Here is a 23,562-nt window from a genome sequence, read left to right as displayed (position 1 = left end):
TCACAGAACAAAACTCAAGCACAAAAAAAGGAACCTTAATAGAAGGCTCAGGTAGTGCACACAAATGACATTGGGAAGATATGCGGAGACTTTCCGTATTTACCAGCTTGAGGCAGGAACTCCACATAGAAAACAAATGACTACTTTCCTCCTTGAGGTTTTCTGATCTATCTGAAGCATAACTGCCTCCAAAGGCAGCACTGATTTTATAAACCGAGAGTCTGTTTTTTTCCAAAAACCAAAAATCTCTAAATTAAGAGCTCTTTGATTGTGGCCAATATTAAAAAAACAAAAAACAAAAAACACTACATTTTCACCCTTTCGGGAATCATTTTTTAAAATCTATTAACTTTCACCACATGCTGTTATAACCAACAGAAAACTTTAATCTTGATATTTGCTTTTTCTTAACCTTTAAAGGAAATCCTTTATGTTAAGCGTTCAACAGAAAAGTGAAATATCATACAGGCTAAGAATGACCACCTCTTCACAGGAGCGTCGCCTGTCTGCTCGTCCACATAGTCTCGCTTCAGCTCCTCAGGAACATCGCTGTCACTGTCATACTCCTGATAGGCACTTTTTTCTTGTTCATCAGATTCATACTGAAGAGAACACAGTATACTCAACAATGGGTACAAACAGCCAACATTTCACGCAGTCTTTCAATACGATTAAAGTATCCGATTTTAGGGGCTGGCCCTGTAGCCAAGTGGTCAAGTTCACACACTCTGCTTCAGCAGCCCAGAGTTTCGCCGGTTTGGATCCTGGGCGCGGACATGGCACCACTCATCAGGCCATGCTGAGGAGGCATCCCACATAGCACAACCAGAAGAACCTACAACTAGAATACACAACTATGTACTGGAGGGCTTTGGGGAGAAGAAGGAAAAACAAAATCTGAAAAAATAAAAAATAAAAAAAGTATCTGATTTTCTAAGAAGTAGTTTATACAAGAAAGTTTTTAATATCTGAGCTTCAATTTTACCATCAAGAATCATATTATCTTTCCATTTTCTTCTTCACCCATCCTACCTTAACCAACTCAAAAGAAAAAAAGGGGATAAAACACAACCTTATACCTAAAAAAGCTTATAAATGTCCAAAAAAAATTAAAATCTCCATATAAAGAAAATAAACAAAAACAAACAAACATCCTGCTAGGTCTTATGAGAGGAGAAGAGTGTACATTTGATTTAAAAAAAAAAATCTCTTCCTCCAAGTGGTCTCATCACACTTACTTCCAATTTACTAATTCATTACAAAGAGGTTGAGTATACTATTGTGGCACTGTGAAAGTGTGAATTCAGCTTGATAAATACATACAACACACATACTAATGTTCTATCTAATTCATTACAATGAGATTTAATTCCTAGGGCAGCTTAGAAAATTAGACTTAGCACATAGGAACTATGCTAAGTGGACAAAAGTGGTGGATTTACTCTTGAAAGGAAGACATTTTCATCAACTTTATGGTACCATGGCCCAGTGTCAGCATGGGAAAGGACAGTGGAGTCTGTGCACAGCAAAGGAAGCAGCGGCAGCAGCAGTATCATCACCATCATTATTAATCTTTTAAATTAACATAATTAAATAATGGCTAACATTTATTGAATTTTAACCAAGTTCTAAGTGCTTTCATGAATTATCTCACTAAATCTTCAAAACAATTTTATGAGTAAGTTTTATCCCCATATGCCAGTTGAAGAGACCAGTATGATGACAACATGGAAAGAAGTTAGTTCCCTAATTCAACAACTATTCTTTGAGAGTCTAAAGCATTACGACAGGCCATATTAAGATGTGGACCCTAACTCTCATGGACTTACCCTGTACCTGGAAAGACGAGATCACACGTTAGTAACTGCAAATGAGCATTAGAGGCATTCTCCCCAACTTGTACACAATGTGATACTGATGACATTCAGAAAGATGGTCCACAGAAACTAGGGTCTCGTGGTTGTAACAACAGAGCTTTATGATTCCACAGTACAGAATATCCTCATTTTCTAGGATTCTGTATTTGCAAATTTCCCTACTCACTAAAATTTATTTGCAGCCCTAGTATCAATACTTGATGACACTTTCATAGTCATTCATGGATATGTGTGGAGTGGCAAAACTTTTGAGCCACCCAACACACAGTCTCCCAGCTGAGGGCAAACAAGGTGACACTCTCCCTTCTTGTTTGGGCTCTCCTGCTGTAAACAACTGTCCCTTTCACAGTCTATTTAGTGCCACATTTTTAAAATTTTTGTGTTTTTTGCTGATTTCACTGTTTAGAATAGCTCCTAAGCGTAGTACTAAAGTGCTGTCTAGTGTTCCAAAATGCAAGACAATTGTAATGTGCCTTATGGAAAAATGCATGTGTTAGATAAGCTTCATTCAGGCATGAGTTACAGTGTCGTTGGCTCTAAGTTCAATGTTAATGAATCAACACTATATTAATTTAGGTGTCTTTAAGCAAAAACACATAAAACAAGGTTATATATTGATCAATTGATGAAAATGTTGAGACCAGAGGCTCACAGAAACCTAATCCCATATTTCACCTAGGAACAATGGTTTTGTTACTTGCTAATTCAGTGTTCATGGCGACTTTATAGAATACAACTGACACAAATAACAAGAATCGAATGCTATGTGAGATTTAAATTAACAAATCACCAGTATAGAGGGATATATTATTTCAAAATATTGGAATAACTTTTAATTCCCTTCAGTTTAGTCCACTTTAGAGAGGCAAAATGTCACAGAGAATCACCAAATTATAATTTTAAATACGGTTTACTATAAAATAATTTCTCTTCATGATAAAACATGATAATGGTATATTTTCATGGCAATATTTTTTAAACTTCATCTTCACTAGACAAAAAAAGAAAATGCTAAAACTAAAATACATAGACAAATTCAACAGATTTTTGTCAAATCTGAACAGTTTTCAACTTCAGCTTCACCAAATCTAAAATAAAAATGATTCTGCGTCCCTCTGGAAATCATGACGACCAGAAGGACTCATCCAAATTAAATATTGTGACAACATCCTGTAGGTAACTGTGAAGTAAGCATACCCTCACTGTAAATATGAGGAAAATGAGGGTCACAAAGTTAAAATAATTTGGCAAGGGCCACAGTTAATAAATAATAAAGGTGATATTCATTTATCTGTCTTCAAATCCTTTCCATTAACTCACACAAACTCTAGTTTACATTGTTTTTTGAGCTGCTCAAAGTGTTGTCAAAAACATTTAACTCTAAATCTCAACAACATCCCTGCTGGGTAACTAACCCAGACGTCACCCTCTCTTTCAGATAAAGGGACATGGAACAAAATAACTGACTTAGTTGCCCAAGAGTGGAGTTGAGAAAAAAGAGCAGACGATCTATCCCCTCATCCATCTGTCTATCCAACAAATCACATGAATATGAGTGAAGAAACTATACACCTACTCAATTAGTAATTTGGTAAGAACATAAAGTAATCTAATAAGAACATAAAGTATTCATAAAGGCAAAATTTATCATTCAAAATGACAATGTCAACAAAACAAACTGTAAAGCCATTACCGGTACAAGTGGTATTGGTACATAAGTATATAGGTAGGAAGGTAGGTGGTGAACGGATAAATAAATCTGGCTAATTACCTTGGTCATTGGGTAGAACACTTTTCAATAAGAAAATCTCACTTATGTTCCATAGTATGTTTTTAAAACACCACATACCCCATTAGAAGCCAGGACATCTTCTGTTTCTTCATCTTTGTGGTTGGCCTGAATTTCAAATGGATTCCCACCACTACAGTACTGCTCAAACAAAGTCACTGTTTTGGAGGAAGTTGAGGCTGGCTGCTTACTAGGTGAAACTGACGGGGAACGAGACTGCTCCATGAATTTAAATTCCTAGACATTAAAAAAAAGGAGCCAGATATCTTTTAGCAACAACAATAAAATTCAAGTACATAAACATATTCTATTAATGTAAATGTAGAGTCTGTGAAAAATAAATTAATCCTGATTCTTCAGGTTATTTACTCTGAAAGTTGGCTGTAAGCATAAACTTGGAAATACATGTTCAAAGGCTTTCCTAAAGACAACTCAGCTGCTGATACCACTTAAAACAGTGCTATCTGCACCAAGCTACTTTTGGCTTACTTTATGGAACTGCACAGAAAATTTCTGAAAATAACTTAAATTTGAATGACAATTCTTAAAATTTTAACATAGCAGCAGAAGTCAAAAACAAAGCATGAAGGATATATCTTTGTTATATTGATGTCTAAAAACTTTCATTCATTTTCCTCCATCTACCAAGAATCAGACAACACAAACACACATGCTAAGGTTAGATGATACATCTTCCAGTCCTAGCTTGCCATTAATCCATTATATTCCATTAACTTCCTATAAAAAGTTGGGAATGTCACCTGGCTTCTCTGTGCCTCAATTTCCTTATCTGTAAAGCAAGAGGGCCAATCTAGAAGGAGAGAATCACAAACGCTAAAGCTAAGGAGTTGTAGCATCCAGTCCAAATGAAGCACTTCACAGATGAGGAAACTGAAGCAGTCCAGAGGGATTCAGTGCCAAGTTCAAGATCACACAGCTAATCAGAAGAAGAGATGGGGGGGCTGGCCCAGTGGCACAGCGGTTAAGTTCGCACATTGCGCTTCAGCGGCCTGGGGTTTGCCAGTTCAGATCCTGGGTACAGACATGGCACCACATGGCAAGCCATGCTGTGGCAGACGTCCCATATATAAAGCAGAGGAAGATGGGCACAGATGTTAGCTGAGGGCCAGTCTTCCTCAGGAAAAAAAAGAGAAGGATTAGCAGATGTTAGCTCAGGGCTAATCTTCCTCAAAAAAAAAAGAAGAAGAAGAAGAAGAGATGGGATAATCTCCAAAGTTCCTCTGAATTACAAAACTCTTGATTTGATGATTTTTCACAAAAAAGTAGTACACATTTTTCTTGTATCTTTTAATGTTTTTAATATTAATCCCAAATTTAAAAGTTTTCATATTCAATGACAATCTTCTTAAAAATTACATTGGTTTAAGTTTCAAATGATGTGTTTATTTTCTTTTAAAATTGGAGCTAGACATTAAATCAGATCCACCATAGTGCTTAAAAATCATGCCATTATTTTTATAATTCTAAACAAGGGGTGACTACAAACTAACAAAACATATATTTTTTAAACCAAATCTACAGGAACACATGTCAACTGAAGACTATCTCAGTTGTGAATAGTTTTCAAGATAACTACCTATTTTTTTAAATTGTAGTTAGAACATTTAACATGAGATCTATCCTTTTAAAAACTTTTTAAGTTCACAATACGGTATTGTTAGGGCAAAATCTCATCCAGTAGATCTCTAGAACTCACTCATCTTGCGTAACTGAAACTTCAAGGTAACTACTTTAAAGGAGATGATACAGGGGCCAGCCCAGTGGCATGGTGGTTGAGTTTGGGTGCTCCACTTTGGCAGCCCAGGGTTCACGGGTATGGATCCCGGGTGTGGACCTACACACTGCTCATCAAGCCATGCTGTGGCAGCATCTTCACATACAAAAAAAAGAGGAAGACTGGCAACAGATATTAGCTCAGGGCCAATCTTCCTCTCCAAAAATATAAATAAATGAATAAAGGAGATAATGCTCATTTGGATAGAAACGTTTCCGTGTACCTTGCAAAAATAAAGCTGCTTTATAATTTCACCAAGTATATGTGCACACACACATACACTTTGATGGTTAAATACAAATTCAATAAAATTATTTAATTAGGGATTCTAAAATCAATGTTAGAACTTTAAATAATGTTAAGGAATCATCTTAAGAATTCTAAAATAATGTTAATGTTAATGTTGCTGTCTTTAAAGCATTTACTGATCAACATGTTTCAGTGTATTTAATATTTCCACATTAGAAAAGCAATATGATAGAACTGGATAAGAAGTAAGTTACTATACAATATGAGCATAAAGTCCACCCCTATAAAGAGCATAAAGTCCACCCCTATAAAAAACCTTTTAATCACATATTCTTCACATTTATTCAGAATAAGAAAACTGCTTCTAGAAAGCCATTCCTTCCAAAGGCAAAAACAAACACACTAAACCTTCTAAACAGGGATCTAAGTTTATACATGGCATTGCGATATTTGGTACTTGGAGGACACAATCTATCACACAAGGAATATTTATCTACAATGTGTTTGAAACACAGGAAAAAGCAAATCAATTAACGATATTTTCACAGATTATGTATGCTAAAGGATTCAAGAAATCAATTAACTAACAAAAATTAGTTAAGAGTATTTTTTATAAGTGCCTCTTCTATTTCTGGGGCATTTCTCACTACAGGAAAATTTTTGAGTTGTAGCATAAATTGCGAACCTATTATTCCCTTTAAGAAATGACAAATATTCTACAAATATAAGTATTTTCATTAAAGACCATCAAAATATAACTAATTTTCTACAAAATTTAAATAAAGTAATAGACCCTCTTCAGAAATCAAAGGAAAAAAAATTATTTTAATTGTGACTCAATTTCTAGGCAAAAGAGATTTCCTGAAGTGGATAAATCGAATACGTAAAAAAAAAAAGACAGATTTTGACATCCATAAAAGGATCACTCTTGTAAAAGAGGCTAGCTATCAATCACTTTTTGGGAAGGAAGAAAAGGCACTATTTCTCAATTATTTTGTAAATGCTTTCATGTATCTGGTTTTCTTTTTAAAGATGCCTAAATTAAAGACAGATTTATTTGCTGTTAAGAAACTCTTACATGAAGTTGCAAGATGCTGAAATTTGATTTAACAGGACAAAGTTCCCAGGTCTCATTCTCCAGAAACATTCTCAGTTCATCAAGCCGTGTTCTTAAAAAAAGAAAATGAACAATCCAAAAAGTCAGAAGAAAAGTACACTGCACAGACGAATTAAGAAAACAAAACACAATACAAATGATTATAGGATTATCATCATGATCATAATCAACTTTGAGAACCTATTCAGACCAACATAGTAAACACAAACATTTACTTTTACTTGTTAATATTTTATCATCCTAAGAGAAAAAATTCTCTCAAATATTTACTAAACTCAGAATATTTTTACTATATTGCAAAAATAATGAATCATAGGAAAGTACATTTTTATTAAGGGACTAAACTAAAGACTATTCATCAACTCACGTACTTAAAATATCCTTAGCTAATCATGTATCAATGCCAAAAAAGAGCGAAACAATTTACAGGGTTTATGAGATCATAAATACTGAGAAATGCTTTATGCTAAATAGCACAGACCTTAATTACACTCACTAAGCCACAATATCAAAATGATTATTACTCTCCAAATATATTTAGCTCAGTGTCTACCCTCATATGCATTTACAAATTAGCAAGCATGGCACTTACATACCCAACATTTCACTAACCACTTACGTCATAATGATCTCTTCTTTCCTTAATGCTATTGCTCTTACCACCTATCCTAAGTAATCAGTACACTATATAGGCAGTCCCAGAAAAAAAAATACTTCCTTCCAGTTGACCCAGGAAACAAAGGGCCAGTGCCCGCCCTACTCTTCCCCTTCCTGCAACAAGCCTCATTGCTGTTACTACCATGCTAAAAACAAAATCTAGATTTTATTTTTAAATCCACAGGTTCTAAAATGAAGAGACAATAAATGAGTAAATCTGTGAAAAGCAGAATATCCAAATATTAGAGCTAACAGACAACTTGAAGATAACTATTATAAAGAACTTAAATAAAATAGAGGAAGACATACAAAATGGACAGAAAGGAGAATTTCAAAGAATTGCAATACTAAAACAAACAAAGAAGGAATCAAATAGACATTCTGTAACTGAAAAATACAATTCCCCAAATTAAAATTGATTGGATAAGTAAAACAGCAGAAGACAGGACCAGTGAATTGGAAGACAGATTGATAGAAAATATCCAAACTGAAGCACAAATTGAAAAAATAAATGGAAGAAACAGAAAAGATCATAAGACATTTGAGACATCGTCAAAACATCCAGTACACATCAGTAGATGGAGGGGACAGAATGAGCAGAAGCACCATTTGCAGAGGTAATTGCTGAGAATTTCCCAAAAGTGACTGTGCCTGTACCTCACACCACATACAAAAATAAGTAAAATGAATCACATACCTAACGTAAGAATTAAAACGATAAAAGTTTATAACTCTTACAAGTCAACAATAAAAAGACATGTACCGCTTGGCACACCATGCTGTGGTAGGCATCCCACATATAAAGTAGAGGAAGATGGGCATGGATGTTAGCTCAGGGCCAGTCTTCCTCAGCAAAAAGAGGAGGGTTGGCAGCAGTTAGCTCAGGGCTAACCTTCCTCAAAAAATAAATAAATAAATAAATAAAAATAAGACATGTAACCTAATTTAAAAAATGGGCAAAGGCTTGAATAGGCACAGAAGATATACTCATGACCAACAAGCACATAAAAAGATTCTGAACATCATCAGTCATTAGACAAATGTAAGCCCAAACCATAATGAGATGCCACTTCACACCCACTAGGATAGCTATCACCAAAGAGACAGACAACAAGTGTTCACAAGGATCTGGAGAAATTAGAATCCTTATACAGTGCTGGCAAGAATGTAAAATGGTGTAGCCACTCAGGAAAAAAGCTTGGGACTTCCTCAAAATGTTAAACATAGAGATACCATATGACCCAGCAATTCCATTCTGTATTGGCTTCCTGTAGCTGCTGTAACAAATTACCACAAACTGGATGACTCGCAACAACAGAAATTTATTCTCTCACAGTTCTGGAGGCCAGAAGTCTGAAACTAGCATCACTAGGTTGAAATCAAGATGTCAGCAGGGCTACACTCTCTCTGGAAGCTCTGAACATCATCTTAGAATCTGTTCCTTGCCTCTTCCAGTTTATGGTGGTTGCCGCCATTCCTTGGCTTGTGGCCACAGCACTCCAATTTCTGCCTCTGTCTTCACATTACTTTCTCCTCTGTGTGTGTGTGTCTTTTCCCCTGTGTCTGTGTCAAATCCCCCTCCACCTCCCTGTTAACTGTGATGGCATTTAGGTCCCACCCAGATAATCCAGGATAATCTCCTTATCACAAGATCATTAATTTATTCATATCTACAAGACACTTTTTGCAAATAAATTCACACTTACAGTTTCCATTTATTAGGATCTGATTTTTTTTTTCTTTGAGGTAGTCACTTTTCAGCCTACCATACACTCCTAGGTATATACTCAAAGAACTGAAAACATATGTCTATGCAAAAACTTAACACATGAATGTTCATAGCAGCATTATTCATAACAGCCAAAAAACAATCCAAATGTCCATTCACTGAGGAATGGATAAACAAAATGTGGTATACCTATATAATGGAATATTATTCAGCCATAAAAAAATAAAGTTCTGTTACACATTACAACTCAGATGAATCTTTGAAAACACGCTAAGTGAAAGCCAAATGCAAAAGGCCACATAATGTATGATTCTTCCAGAATAGGCAAATACAAAGAAACAAAAACTAGATTAGTGATTGTCAGGGTCTCTGGGAGGGAAAGAGTGACTACAATGGATATGGGGTTTCTTTTTGAAGTGGCAAAAATATTCTGAAATATTAGATATTTCATTGTTGAAGTGAATTTTTGGTCTGTGAATTATATCTCAATAAAGCCATTATTTAAAAAATTATTAAGGTAGGCAGGACTCTAAAATGGCCCCCCTCAAGTCTATGTGGCCTAATTTCCAGGACTGAATAAAACAACATCTTACACCCATGACTATTTTACCATATATGGCAAAAAGGGATTTTGCAGATGTAATTAAGATTACTAACCAGCTGACTGAGTTAACCAAAAGGGGGATTATTCAAGTGGAACCAATCTAATCAAATAAGCCCTTTTAAAGCAGTTTTTTCTCTTCCTGATGGCAGAAGGGGAAGTCAGGGAGAATGAAAGCATGAGAAAAACTTGACGTGCCATTGCTGGCTTTTAAGCTGGAAGAGGTCAGTGGAAGGAATGGAGAGCAGCTTCTAGAAGCTGACAATGCTCCCTGGCTGGCAGTCAGCAAAAAAATAGGGACCTCAGTTCTAAAACCACAGGAAACTGAATCCTGCGAACATCCTAAATGTGCTCAGATGCCGATTCTTCCTCAAAGCCTTTAGACAAGAGCCCAGCCTGACTGACACCTTGATTTTGGCCCTGTGAGACGCTAAGCTGAGAGCCTAGACAAGCTAACCCAGACGTCTAACCTACAGAACTACGAGATAACAAATGGTTGTTGTTTTAAGCTGCTAAATTCATGGCAATTTATTACATAATAATATACAGCTATTACAATGAGAAAAGGCACCAACTCACAGATGGAAGAAACTTAGTCAACCCTATGCACAAAAAGTATACAGAAATCATATAGAAAGTAAAAGTATACGACAAAAACACTAAGAGTGAGAGAAGGTAAAAGCATTATTGGTTTTTGCATTATTTGGAACTATTTCGCAAGGTTGGTTCTTGCATTATTCTGCAAGCAAACTAACCTAAGATCAACTATAGTAGAATAGGAATGCATCCTGAAATGTTGATGATAACCACTACAAGAATATATTTTTTAAAAGCTGAGGAAAAAATGGTATAAAATTAAAAATATACATAATCAATCCAAAAGAAAGGAAGAGAAACAATAAATGAGAAAAGAATAGATAACACTTAGAAATCAAACAGCAATAGGATAAGTTTAAACACCACTATGTCAATAAAAATATAAATGGAAATGGAAAAAGCAGTTCAATCAAAATACGAAAATCATCAGACTAGATTTAAAGACATTAACAAAACAAGACCAAATTATATGCTGTTAACAAGAGGCACACTTAAATACAAGGCTATAATTAAATTGAAAAATTACACACAAAAGTGATTTCTTATAATCATGAACTAGGTGGAATTTTTTATCAAAATTTTTTTCTTCACCTATTAAGATGATCATTATGGTATCTTTCCTATATTCTGTTAATTGGTAAATTAAATTTATTAATTTTAACTGTTTAGCGAATCTTGTTCTCCTGCAATAAACCATACCTGTTCATGATGTACGTATTATCCTTTTCAGATATCACTGATGGATTTTGCCAATATTTGTTTAGGGTTTTTATATCTATGTTCTTACAAGACACTACCCTATAAATTTTTTGTTTTTGCAAGGTCCTTGTTATGTTTTGATATCATTGCTGTGCTGGCCTCATAAAACAAGTTATCAAGCATTTTCTCTTTCCTTATTCTTTCACAGAGTTGGTGTTGAGACTTCCTCCTTAAATGTTTGGTAAAATTTACCAGTGAGGGCAACAGGCCTGGAGATTTTTTTTTTTTTTTTTTTTTTTTTGAGGAAGATTAGCCCTGAGCTAACTGCTGCCAATCCTCCTCTTTTTGCTGAGGAAGACTGGCCCTGAGCTAACCTCGATGCCCATCTTCCTCTACTTTATATGTGGGATGCCTACCACAGCATGGCTTTTGCCAAGCAGTGCCATGTCCGCACCCAGGATCAGAACCGGCAAACCCGGGGCCGCTGAGAAACAGAACATGCGAACTTAAGCGCTGCACCACCGGGCCAGCCCTGGAGATTGTCTTTATGGAAATGTTTTGAGGTACAGGTTCAATTTCTTCAAAAGACACAAAACTATTCAGATTGTCTATGTTTTGTCAGCTTAAGTTCAGTTTTACAAGAAATTTCTTCATTTCATCTAAATTGTGAATTTTATTAGCATAAAATTGTTCCTTTCATCTTACTATCTATTTAATATCTGTAGATATCTTCTTTTTAACTGCTGATATTGATAATTTTTGGGGTTTTTTTCTTGCTCAATCTTGCTAGTAGTTTTGTAGATTTCTCTGTTATACATTTGCTTTCTATTTCATTGATTTCTGCCCTTATAGTTTTCTTTCATTTCTGTTGTTTTAACTTGCTATCATTTTTGGTAACTTTGAAGTTTACTGCACTGATTTTCAAACTTTCTTCTTTTCCAAAAAGTGCATTTAAACCTAGAAATTCTCCCCTCTGCTTTAGCTGTATCCCACAATTTTGATGCCATAGTTTTAATATTATTTGTTTAAAAGTATTTTCTTATTTCCAATATGATTTCTTCTTTGAGCACTGGAAGTACATTGTTTATTTCCAAAAACTGGTGGATTTTCTAGTTCTCTCTCCATTATTTATTTCTAGTTTAATTCCACTATGGTCACAGAATATACTCTCTATGATTTCAATCCTCTGACATTTTTTTAAGAACTTGCTTTTATGGCTCAGCAGATGATCAATTTTGATAAATTTCCCACATGCTTTTAAAAAAAGTATACATTCTGCAGTTGTCAAATGTTGAGTTATACACACACATACGCATGCACACACACATATCAGTGAGGCAGATTTTATTAAAAATAATGGTCAAACATATATCCTTACTGATTTTTTTGGTTTGCTTACATTATCAATTACTAAAAGCAGTATACAAAACTTTGCAACTATAATTATGAAATTGTCTATTTTTCCTTTTAGCTTTTTATTTTTGCTTTACATATTTTGAAGTTATGTTAGTAGGGGTATACAAATTTAGGATTGTTACATCTTCCTAATGAATAAACGCTTTTCATTATGAAGCATCCTCTTTATTTTTAGTAATACTTCTTGCCTTAAAGTCTACTTTGTCTCTGATGAATTTCTTTAATCTGATATAGAATATGTATAACCTACCACAAAACCACCTGTCCTCCTGGACTGCCAGCTCTGGAGAAAGCCATAATGATAAACCACTGAAAAATCACCACTGCTATTCAACATTTTACCAGAAGTCCTAACCAGTAAAAAGATTAAAAAGGAATACACAAAACCATCATTATTCACAAATGACATAATTATACACATACAAAATTCAAAAGAATCTCCAAACTACTAGATATAATAAAATGCTAATTTAACCACCAGATCACAGGAACCTAAGGTCAATATACTAAATCAATTTGTGTGTGTGTGTGTGTGTGCAACCATGGAAATTAAAAACAAAAGGCAATACAATTCAGAATAGCATAAAAAAAGCATTTTTTACATAATGTTCAAAAAGAGGCATGACTAGTCAATGGTGATAAAAGTCAAAGTGTGGCTAATCTAATGAGGGTATTGATTGAGAAAGGACAGGGATCCTTCTGGGGTTTTGGAAAAATTCTAGCTCTTAATCTATGTGCTTATGTGGTATACATATACGTAAAAATTCCTGGAGTTGTACATTAAGATGTGTGTACTTTTATGTACGTTACACTTCAATAAATTTTTTCCAAAAGAAAAAACATTAATAATCCTCTCACATTTCTCCCTAAATTCTCTGCAATAAACAGCAGGGCCATTTTCAAGATAAGGCCACAGAGGGCCTAACGAAACGTCAATCCACTTGTGAAGGGTCACAGGCCACAACTAGTAGACAGAAGAGACAAGGGCCCTGATTTCCAAATCTTGTTCTTTTCACTGCAACATAGTTGGAAAGAATAATCAAACGCAAAAATCTACTTATTTTTTGACTGTGAATGATAAATTGGTTAATATTATCCAAATTGATTCGTTAGAGCCACAGAAAACTTCCTTTACATCTTTCTGCAAGAACATTTTACACAAATTGAAAGATTTGCATTTTACTTCCTTTCTTTTACTATACTAATATACAAAAAGGATAGCACCTATGATGAAAAAGCAATGAGTATGTAAAGTACAAACTGTAATCAGATGCTGAATAACAGAATTGACCGCAATCATAAAATTATGTGGAAAGCAATCCTGACTATTACTATTTAACCACTTCGGGTACCAACTATGTCTTTAAGAAACAAGATACAAGCAGGATACAAAGAACCTTCTTTAGTAGAAAAGAATAGGTACAACTAAAATAAAATTAAAGAGATGTTAAAGAGCAAATATAGTGAAGATAATAACTGATCTACAAAGTATCTCAAATATGTTGATCTACAAGTTAAAGGAAAAATATCAATGAATCAGAACTGTGTGAAACCCAGATCTTTTACTTAACCTGATAAAAGACTTGAAGCAATTAAAGACAGGCTCTAAAAACAAATGATAAAGTCACAGAGTTTAAAGATGGTACAGTATCCTGTATAAGCCTTTTACATTTTTTAGAGAAGGAACTTGATATTCTGAGAAGTAAAAAATGTGGTTAAAAATCAAACAGGTAGTGAAGCTAGTGAGTAGCACAATAGAGGTAGGAACACAAGGCAACTGATAATACCACACTGCCCCAAACTCTTCACCAGAAGGAAGAAAATTGGAAATCAATAACAACATAAACTAAGAGGGGTTTAATAGTGGTCTACCCACTATTAGTGTACATGTGTGTATGTATGTATGTATAAATATACACCATGTATATATGGTAGAGGTTGTAGTCTAAAACATACACAATGAAGACATTGTTCCTTTGTTCTCATTTTAACTTCAAAATTTAAGGCCTCTTTATAGTTTAGATAGAAAATACTTTTATTTTTATATAATCTAATTTTCAGTAAAATGTTTTAAATATTAAAAATAAATTAAATAAATTTATTGGTATCATTATCACCAAGGCCAAAAAAAATTTTCTAGAGACATTTCTCCCTATTTTCTCAAGGAATATAGCAAAAAAGGCTGCAACAGTATCTCCTATCCCACACACATGCTCCTCTACAACAATACCTTACTAATCCATCAAAAGGTAAAGTCTAATTTCTCTCCCCTTGAATCTGGGCCAGCCTTATGACATGACTGTATTCAATGGAATGTGATGGAAGGACTGCATGACTTTCGAGCCTATATCAATAAGGCCATGTAGCCTCTGCCTGGTTCTCTTGTAAAGCTAGTTCTATGGGAAGCCAGCTGTCATGTACCAAGTCCAACCACCCTAACATCACCACACTGGAGAGGCCACATGCAGGCACTCTGGCTAACACCCCCAGCTGTGTACATCTCTAGCCACCTCCACCAAGCTGCAAGTAAAGGCATCTTGGACGTTCTAGACAAACCCTTCCACCAGCTGAGTACTGCTTAGTCACTTCAGACAATGCTATGAGGAGGAGAAGAATCACTCAGTTGATTCCTGCCTAAATTCCTGACTCAGCGAACAAATGAAATAATGATAAAATGGTGGTTAAGGTCATAAAGTTTCAGGATAGTTTGACACACAACAATAGTAGTTAAAACATATGCTTGGACACTTGTAAATTGAAGCTATTATATTTGTTAGTTTTTTTCCCTTAAAAAAATCTCTTTCTGAGATCTACTATAAAACAACTAAAATGATTAATAACCTATTTACTTCTCTTTCTGAAGCCTTAACCAAAACAGCTCATTTGGCCGAGAATCTATTGGGCGCAGAGGGGAGGGAGAAGTCAGTCAGTTCTACAAGATATCAGGCCCAATATTCAAAAAAGAAGAGATGATTAAATCACTTAGTCCAGGCAGAAAACAAAGGTAAGTGTATGGATAATAAACTTAACCCTAGAAACACACACCTTAAAGATACTTAAAGAATAAACTTTTATGACTCAAGCAAGGGGAGAACTTTGGGGCTGGCCCGGTGACACAGTGGTTAAGTTCGCACATTCCACTTTTCAGCGGCCCGGGTTTCGCCAGTTCAGATCTGGGGTGCAGACATGGCACCACTTGGCAAGCCATGCTGTGGTAGGCATCCCATGTATAAAGTAGAGGAGGATGGGCACGGATGTTAGCTCAGGGCCAGTCTTCCTCAGCAAAAAGACGAGGATTGGCAGTAGTTAGCTCAGGGCTAATCTTCCTCAAACAAAAATAATTAAAAAAAAAAAAAAAACGGGGGAGAATTTTTCTCCCTAAAAAAATGAGGTGACCCCTCATCAGTCAATCCACCTTTAGGATCCTTGAAAACATTTTATAAGCTTTGATTATTAAAGTACAGTCATGTGTCACGTGTTACGTTGTTACAGGGATACATTCTGAGAAAATGACTCATTATGCAAACATCACAGAGTGCATTTACACAAACTTAAATGGTATAGCCTGCTACACACCTAGGTTGTATGGTACTGATCTTATAGGACCACTGTTGTATATACGTTCTGTTGTTGACCAAAACATCATTATGCAGTACACGACTGTAATTAAAAATAAAATGTACTTAAATAGAATGTTTTGGCAATTATACACTTCTACATAATTTCTATGTCATTACTGTTTAGATTATTTGTGCTTTGGGGAATTCTGCAACATCTGGCAGAAGAATGACAGCTTTGCATGTATACAAACTTAGAACTTGAACATAAATTTAGGGGAATAAAACTTCTATTTTTGAAAGATAAGAATTCATATTGATACACACTGTGTTCCCTCACATGCTCATACAGTTTTGCCCTAGAAATAGATAATGCCATGCATACTTTAATACAACTACCACAAGCAACATGAGTATACTTTATAAATAGATGTTTCAGCAAAAAGTAAAATACTTCTCTTTTTACCTTTTTATTATGCCTATATCTTCAAACCAATAGCCTAAATAGACTCGAAGTCAGAATAATTTGGTTCAAGAATCTCTTCATTCTCAAGAGTTCTATCTGACAGTCGAGGACCATGAAACAAATTGTAAGCATATTTAAACACTTTTATAACAAAATTAAAGCACGCTTGATCTATATTTCACTATGTTTCATACTGTCTTTCGTATTTATGTGGTAGGATTTCGTGAAAGAGATATTATTGTAATTTAGTAGATTTAGATTTATCACTGGCAAATGTAATAACTTTCACCAGTTCAATATATGCACACTGACATCATTTCTAAACTGCCTGTCAAGTTTACCTTACTTTACAAAGAAACAGATGTACTTTAGAACACGTTGATGGCTGGCATCAACTTTACCAAATGCCTTTCATTAGAGTTTTCTAAATGGAGCCATTGGTGAGATAATGACTACAGCCAATATATATGCTATACTGCTTTAAACACTAGGGAAAGAGAAGAATACTAAAAAAAATTTAGATCTTTACTTTTTAACCTATTCCAATTTTCACAATATACAATGCAGCAAGAAAAAAGGGCAAGATCTACAGGCAACACTTACAGAGACCTTTTAGTCCAGCTACCTTATTTTTACAGTTGATAGAACAATAGCCCAGAGGGGTTAAATGATTTGGTCAATGTCAGGGAGCTGGCAAGCAGCAAAAATGGGATAAGAACCTGAGTCTACTATCTCCCAGTCCAGCTCTCCTCCTAACAATACAATACAGTCTCTTCAGGGGGAAATATGTTCCGTAAATGTTTCTAGAAGTCCATTAAAATATTGAGTGACTTGATGGAATTAAATGAAAAACTAGACCAGATGGACTTAACAGATATATATAGAACACTCCATCCAAAACCAGCAGAATACACATTCTTCTCAACTGCACATGGAACATTCTGAAGGATAGATCATATGTTGGGAAAAAAGGCAAGCCTCAATAAATTTAAAAAGATTGAAATAATAACAAGCATCTTTTCCAACCATAATGCTATGAAACTAGAAATTAATTACAAGAAAAAAGTTAAGAAAGGGACAAAGATGTGGAGACTAAACATGTTACTGAACAAGCAATGGCTCATTGAAGAAATCACAGGAGAAATCAAAAAAATCCGGAGACAAATGAAAATTAAAACATACCATAACAACTGATATGGGACGCAGGAAAAGTGGTCCTAAGGGGGAAATTCATCGCAATACAGGCACACCTTAACAAACAGGAAAAGTCCCAAATAAGCAATCTCAAACTATACCTAACAGAATTAGAAAAAGAAGAAGAAACAAAGCCCAAAGTCAGCAGAAGGAGGGAAATAATAAAAATCAGAGCAGAAATAAATGCAATTGAAACAAAAAAGACAGTAGAAAGGATCAATGAAACAAAGAGCTGGTTCTTCGAGAAGGTAAACAAAACTGACAAACCCTTAGCCAGATTCACAAAGAAAATAAGAGAAAAAGCTCAAATAAATAAAATTAGAAATGAAAGAGGACAAATTACAATGGATACCACAGAAACACAAAAGGTTATAAGAGAATACTATGAAAAGCTATATGCCAACAACTTGGACAATCTAGAAGAAATGGATAAATTCTTAAGACTCTTACTACCTTCCAAAGCTGAATCAAGAAGAAATAGATAATCTGAATAGACCAATCATAAGTAAAGAGATTGAAACAGTAATCAAAAAGCTCCCCAAAAATAAAAGTCCAGGACCAGACGGCTTCCCTGGAGAATACTACCAAACATTCAAAGAAGATTTAATACCTATCCTTCTCAAACTATTCCAAAAAATTAGGGAAGATGGAACACTCTCTAACACATTCTCTGAGGCCAACATAACCCTGATACCAAAGCTTGACAAAGACAATACAAAGAAGGAAAATTACAGGCCAATATCACTGATGAACACAGATGCAAAAATCCTCAACAAAATATTGGCAACTGGAATACAGCAAACATCAAAAAGACCATACAATGTGATCAAGCGGGATTTATACCAGGGACACAGGGATGGTTCAACATCTGCAAATCAATCAATGTGATACACCTCATTAATAAAATGAGGAATAAAAACCACATGATCATCTCAACAGATGCACAGAAAGCATTTGACAAGATCCAACAGCCATTTATGATAAAAACTCTTAACAAAATGGGGATAGAAGGAAAGTACCTCAACATAATAAAGGCCTTACATGACAAACCACAGGCCAACATCATACTCAATGGGGAAAAATTGAAAGCCATCCCTCGGAGAATAGAAACAAGACAAGGGTGCCCACTCTCACCACACTTATTCAACATTGTACTCATGGTTTGGGCCAGAGAAATTAGGCAAGAGAAAGGAATAAAAGGAATCCAAATAGGAAATCAAGAAATGAAAACTCTTGTTCACAGAAGACATAGCTTTAAATATAGAAAACTCTAAAGAATCCATTGGAAAACTATTAGAAATAATCAACAATAACAGTAAAGCTTCAGGGTACAAAATCAACTTACAAAAATCAGTTGCATTTCTATACTCTAATAACAAACTAAAAGAAAGAGAACTCAAGAAAACAAACCCATTTACAACCACAAGAAAAAGAATAAAATATCTAGGAATAAATTTAACCAAGGAAGTGAAAGATCTATACAATGAAAACTATAAGACATTACTGAAAGAAATTGATGATGACATAAAGAAATGGAAAGATATTCCATGCACATGGATCAGAAGAATAAACATAGTTAAACTGCTCATACTACCCAAAGCAATCTACAGATTCAATGCAATCCCAGTCAGAATCCTGATGACATTCTTCACAGAAATACAACAAAGAATCCTAAAATTCATATGGGGCAAAAAGGACCCCAAATAAATAAAGCAATCCTAAGAAAAAAGAGCAAAGCTGGAAACAGCACAATCCCTGAATTCAAAATGTACTACAAAGCTATAGTAATCAAAACAGCATGGTACTGGTACAAAAACAGGCACACAGATCAATGGAACAGAACTAAAAGCCCAGAAATACAACCACACATCTACAGACAGCTAATCTTCAACAAAGGTGCTACGAACATACAATGGAGAAAAAAAAGTCTGTTCAATAAATGGTGTTGGGGAAGCTGGACAGCCACATGCAAAAGAATGAACATAGACCATTATCTTACGCCATACACAAAAATAAACTCAAAATGGATCAAAGATTTGAAGGTAAGTCCTGAGACCATACAACTTCTGGAAGAAAACATAGGTAATACACTCTCTGACATCAGTCTTAAAAGGATCTTTTCGAATACCACGTCTTCTCGGACAAGGAAAACAAAAGAAAAAATAAACAAGTGGGACATCATCAGACTAAAGAGCTTCCGCAAGGCAAAGGAAACCAGGATCAAAACGAAAAGACAACCTACCATTTGGGAGAAAATATTTGCAAATCATATATCTGACAAGGACAGTTAACCTCCATAATATATAAAGAACTCACACAATTGAACAACAAAAAAACAAAGAACCCGATCAAAACATAGGCAGAGGATATGAACAGACATTTCTCCAAAGAAGATAGACAGATGACCAATAGGTACATGAAAAGATGTTCAACATCACTAATGATCAGGGAAATGCAAATCAAAACTACACTAAGTTATCACCTTACATCCGTTTAAAACGGCTATAATCACACCAAAACAAAAAATAACAAATGTTAGAGAGGTTGGGGAGAAAAGGGAACCCTCATACACTGCTGGTGGGAATGCAAACTGGTGCAGCCACTATGGAAAACAGTATGGAGATTTCTCAAAAAACTAAAAACAGAAATACCGTACGACCCAGCTATCCCACTACTGGGTGATCTATCCAAAGAACTTGAAATCAACAATTCAAAGAGACTTATGCACCCCTATGTTCACTGCAGCATTACTCACAATACCCAAGACATGGAAGCAACTCGAGTGCCCATCAACTGACAAATGGATAAGGAAGATGTGGTGTATATATATACAATGGAATACTACTCAGCCATAAAAAAGACAAGATTATCCCATTTGCAACAACATGGATGGACCTTGAGGGTATTATGTTAAGTGAAATAAGCCAGAGAAAGACAAATACCATATTTCACTCACTCATATGTAGAAGATGAACAAACAAACGGACAAAGAAAACAGTTCAGCGATTACCAGGAGGAAGGGGGCTGGGGGGCTGGGCACAACGGGTGAAGACAAGCACTTATATGGTAACAGACAAATCATAATGTACAAGTGAAATTTCACAATGTTGTAAACTGTTATGACCTCAATTAAAAAAAACGTTGAGTGTTTTGGAAACATTTAATAATTCATTTCTATGTTGTCTAATTTCATCAAGCTGAACTTTTGTGAGGAATCTTCACCACGGTCAGAGTTTAGAAATGCCCATGCCTGGTTGCCACAAATGACAGACACATTTTAACAATAAGTAGAATGCAGAATGGAATCCATTAAATAAATCAGTGTTTTTTCATTGCACGCATCTTGCAGTCACTAGAACACCAAAAGGTCTCCCATTCATCTTGTTAGAAATGAAACAATCTTTGGGAAATGGACCTCTGGCATGCTTTCTTTCTGACAGGGTAAGTAAGGCTTCTGGCTCCTTTTCATAGATCCTTATTCTTTCCCACCTGTGATTAAAAGGCCCCTCTCTTTTTGTACAGCAATGTGAACAGACCAGGGCTTCTGTTTTAGCAGGGCTTCAGTTTTAATAGAAAAGGAAGTTATAAATAAAGGCAGCATTAGGGTTTCATGCTATTCCCTTATTACCGCTTTCCTATGGTTTAAGCAATTAAAAATTTTTTTAAATTTTTTAAACATTCTCCTCATTTAATTATGAAACTCAACGGCTCTGCTTTGGTACAGGATCAATTTAAATCTTCTTTCAAAACAAATATTTAATAATTTACAATTAACACAGAAAACTTGTACTTAAACATCCCCTCACTGAGTGCTACCTCTACTGACTTGACTTCCTTACTGGCTCACACCACATATGCAGGGATAGAACAGTGGCCCAATTCTTCTGGTGAACCGTGATGTAATAATCATCTTTCACCCACAAAGAAATAAGTTCAATATTTAATTCAATATTTTGAGGCCCTTAAGACAAAGAATATATTAAAATTTACAATAAATAAGTAAAGAGAATATTTTATGATATTTTTGGTAAAAAAAATCCTTAGCCATCCTAAAAAGAGCGACAAAGAACGTATTCTTTCAAATTCAAAAAGAACTGTTTTGAATCAATTAATGCTATAAGGTTAAGCACTAGACAAAAGTATTCTTACTACCTAAATAAGTCTATTCTTACTTTATTAGAGTTCTTACCTATGGTAGTTCTTAAAATAATTGACACTTTGCTTTCTAATAGACTCTTGCAAAACTTCAGATTTGCTACCACAAAATTCTTCTCCAACTTGCATCAACCTAGTTGGATAAAAAGATTACATAAGTTTCAGCAAAATCTTTATTATAGAAAAAAAAGAAGTCCAGGTCATCTTTCTTCAAAGGCAACAAATCATAAAAGTTTGGATGTCTGAAGATTCTAAAGATCAAAAATCCATTATGGTTTAACAAACATCTGAAGGGCAGAAATAATTAAACACACTCACATACAAATCCATCAAAAATTAGATCATGAATGTTCAATTATCTTCATATCCATGAAAAAGTTATATACAATAACTTACTAATTCATGATTTCTTTGATTATAATGGTTGAATGAATCAAACTAAAGAATAAGCCAAGAACTTGTCAAACACTACCTGCTGATTATATCCAAAACAAAGATGAAATCGTCGTATTTGAATATAGACAAATCAGTTCCAAGCAAGTAGGTTTTTACTTTTAGCTGAACATCCTGTAAAACAACAATGAAAAATATTTTAAGTAAACCCAAAACATAGAAAATAAGTTCTCAGAACCATTTATTCTATAGTTACACATGAAAATGAGACAGGCATACTTTCTTAATTTGATAAAGAATATCTATGTAGGCCAATAGCCAACATCCTTAGGGTGATATCATAGAGACAATTCCATGAACATTAGATACAACAATAGTGATGAACAGGGCCGGCCCGGTGGCACAGTGGTTAAGTTCCCGCACTCCGCTTTGATGCCTGGGGCTCGCCGGTTCAGATCATGGGCGTGGACCTAGGCACCGCTGCTCAAGCCATGCTGTGGTAGGCATCCCACATATGAAGCAGAGGAAGCTGGGTACAGATGTTAGCTCTAGGCTTATCTTCCTCAAAAAACAAAATAGTATTGGACACATCATCACTATTAAAATAGACATGTGCAAGATAAGAATTATATCCTCATACTCTATATGAAGATAAGAGTCATCATCATTTACGTGTGGCTTGCTAGGCTAGAAACTCCAAAATAATCAATTCAAAAATAATTAGAATTAATAAGGCAACTACGTCAAGTGATTATGTACAATATATAAAAATTAATAGCTTTCAGGTATACCTGTGTAGCACCTTAAAATGGAGAGATTCCACTTAAAATAAATACTAAAAATACAATATACTTAGGAATAATTTTAATAAGAAATATCAGACCTATAAGAAAATACTAACAACTCTAGCAGGATACAAAACAAATTTCAATGTACTGAGTCAAGGGACTGGATAAGTGACTAAACAGTGTAAAGATGTCAATTTTCCCAAATTAATGTAGAGGTTCAATAAAATTCTAACCAAAATCACAAAAAAAAACACTTCTGAATAATTATTCTAAAATTCACCAGAAATAATAAATAAGCAATAACCTTCTTTTTAAAAAATAAACCTTTGAAAAGATGGAGGGAAAATTATGCGTCATGTTGGAGGACTTGTACTACCTGTACCAAATATATTAAAAACTATTTTTAAAAAAAAAAAGAATGCTAAAAACATACAGAGAAACCAATGGACTAGGACAAGTAACACAGAAATAGTGCTAATATAT

General features: G+C 34.8%; 1 protein-coding gene across 5 annotated transcripts in view; it reads right to left on the bottom strand.

Moving 5' to 3' along the window:
- The window catches only part of VPS50 (VPS50 subunit of EARP/GARPII complex), a 131,734-nt gene that overhangs the window by 46,871 nt on the left and 61,301 nt on the right, over window positions 1-23,562 (bottom strand). For 4 of the 5 annotated variants that reach the window (XM_008526147.2, XM_070615661.1, XM_070615660.1 and 1 more), the window contains 5 exons: window positions 22,371-22,465; window positions 21,933-22,031; window positions 6,789-6,879; window positions 3,727-3,903; window positions 484-602 (listed from right to left, as the gene is read on the bottom strand). In XM_008526147.2, the coding sequence (XP_008524369.1) occupies window positions 484-602; window positions 3,727-3,903; window positions 6,789-6,879; window positions 21,933-22,031; window positions 22,371-22,465 (581 nt within the window). Of the gene's footprint in view, window positions 1-466; window positions 603-3,726; window positions 3,904-6,788; window positions 6,880-21,932; window positions 22,032-22,370; window positions 22,466-23,562 lie in introns of all 5 variants that reach the window. The other variant, XR_011539032.1, reaches the window with a different exon arrangement.

This window comes from Equus przewalskii, chromosome 4, assembly GCF_037783145.1.
Source record: "Equus przewalskii isolate Varuska chromosome 4, EquPr2, whole genome shotgun sequence".
Lineage (NCBI taxonomy): Eukaryota > Metazoa > Chordata > Mammalia > Perissodactyla > Equidae > Equus > Equus przewalskii.
The sequence above is the reverse complement of the archived record's forward strand: the minus strand, read 5'-3'. Positions and strand labels throughout refer to the sequence as shown.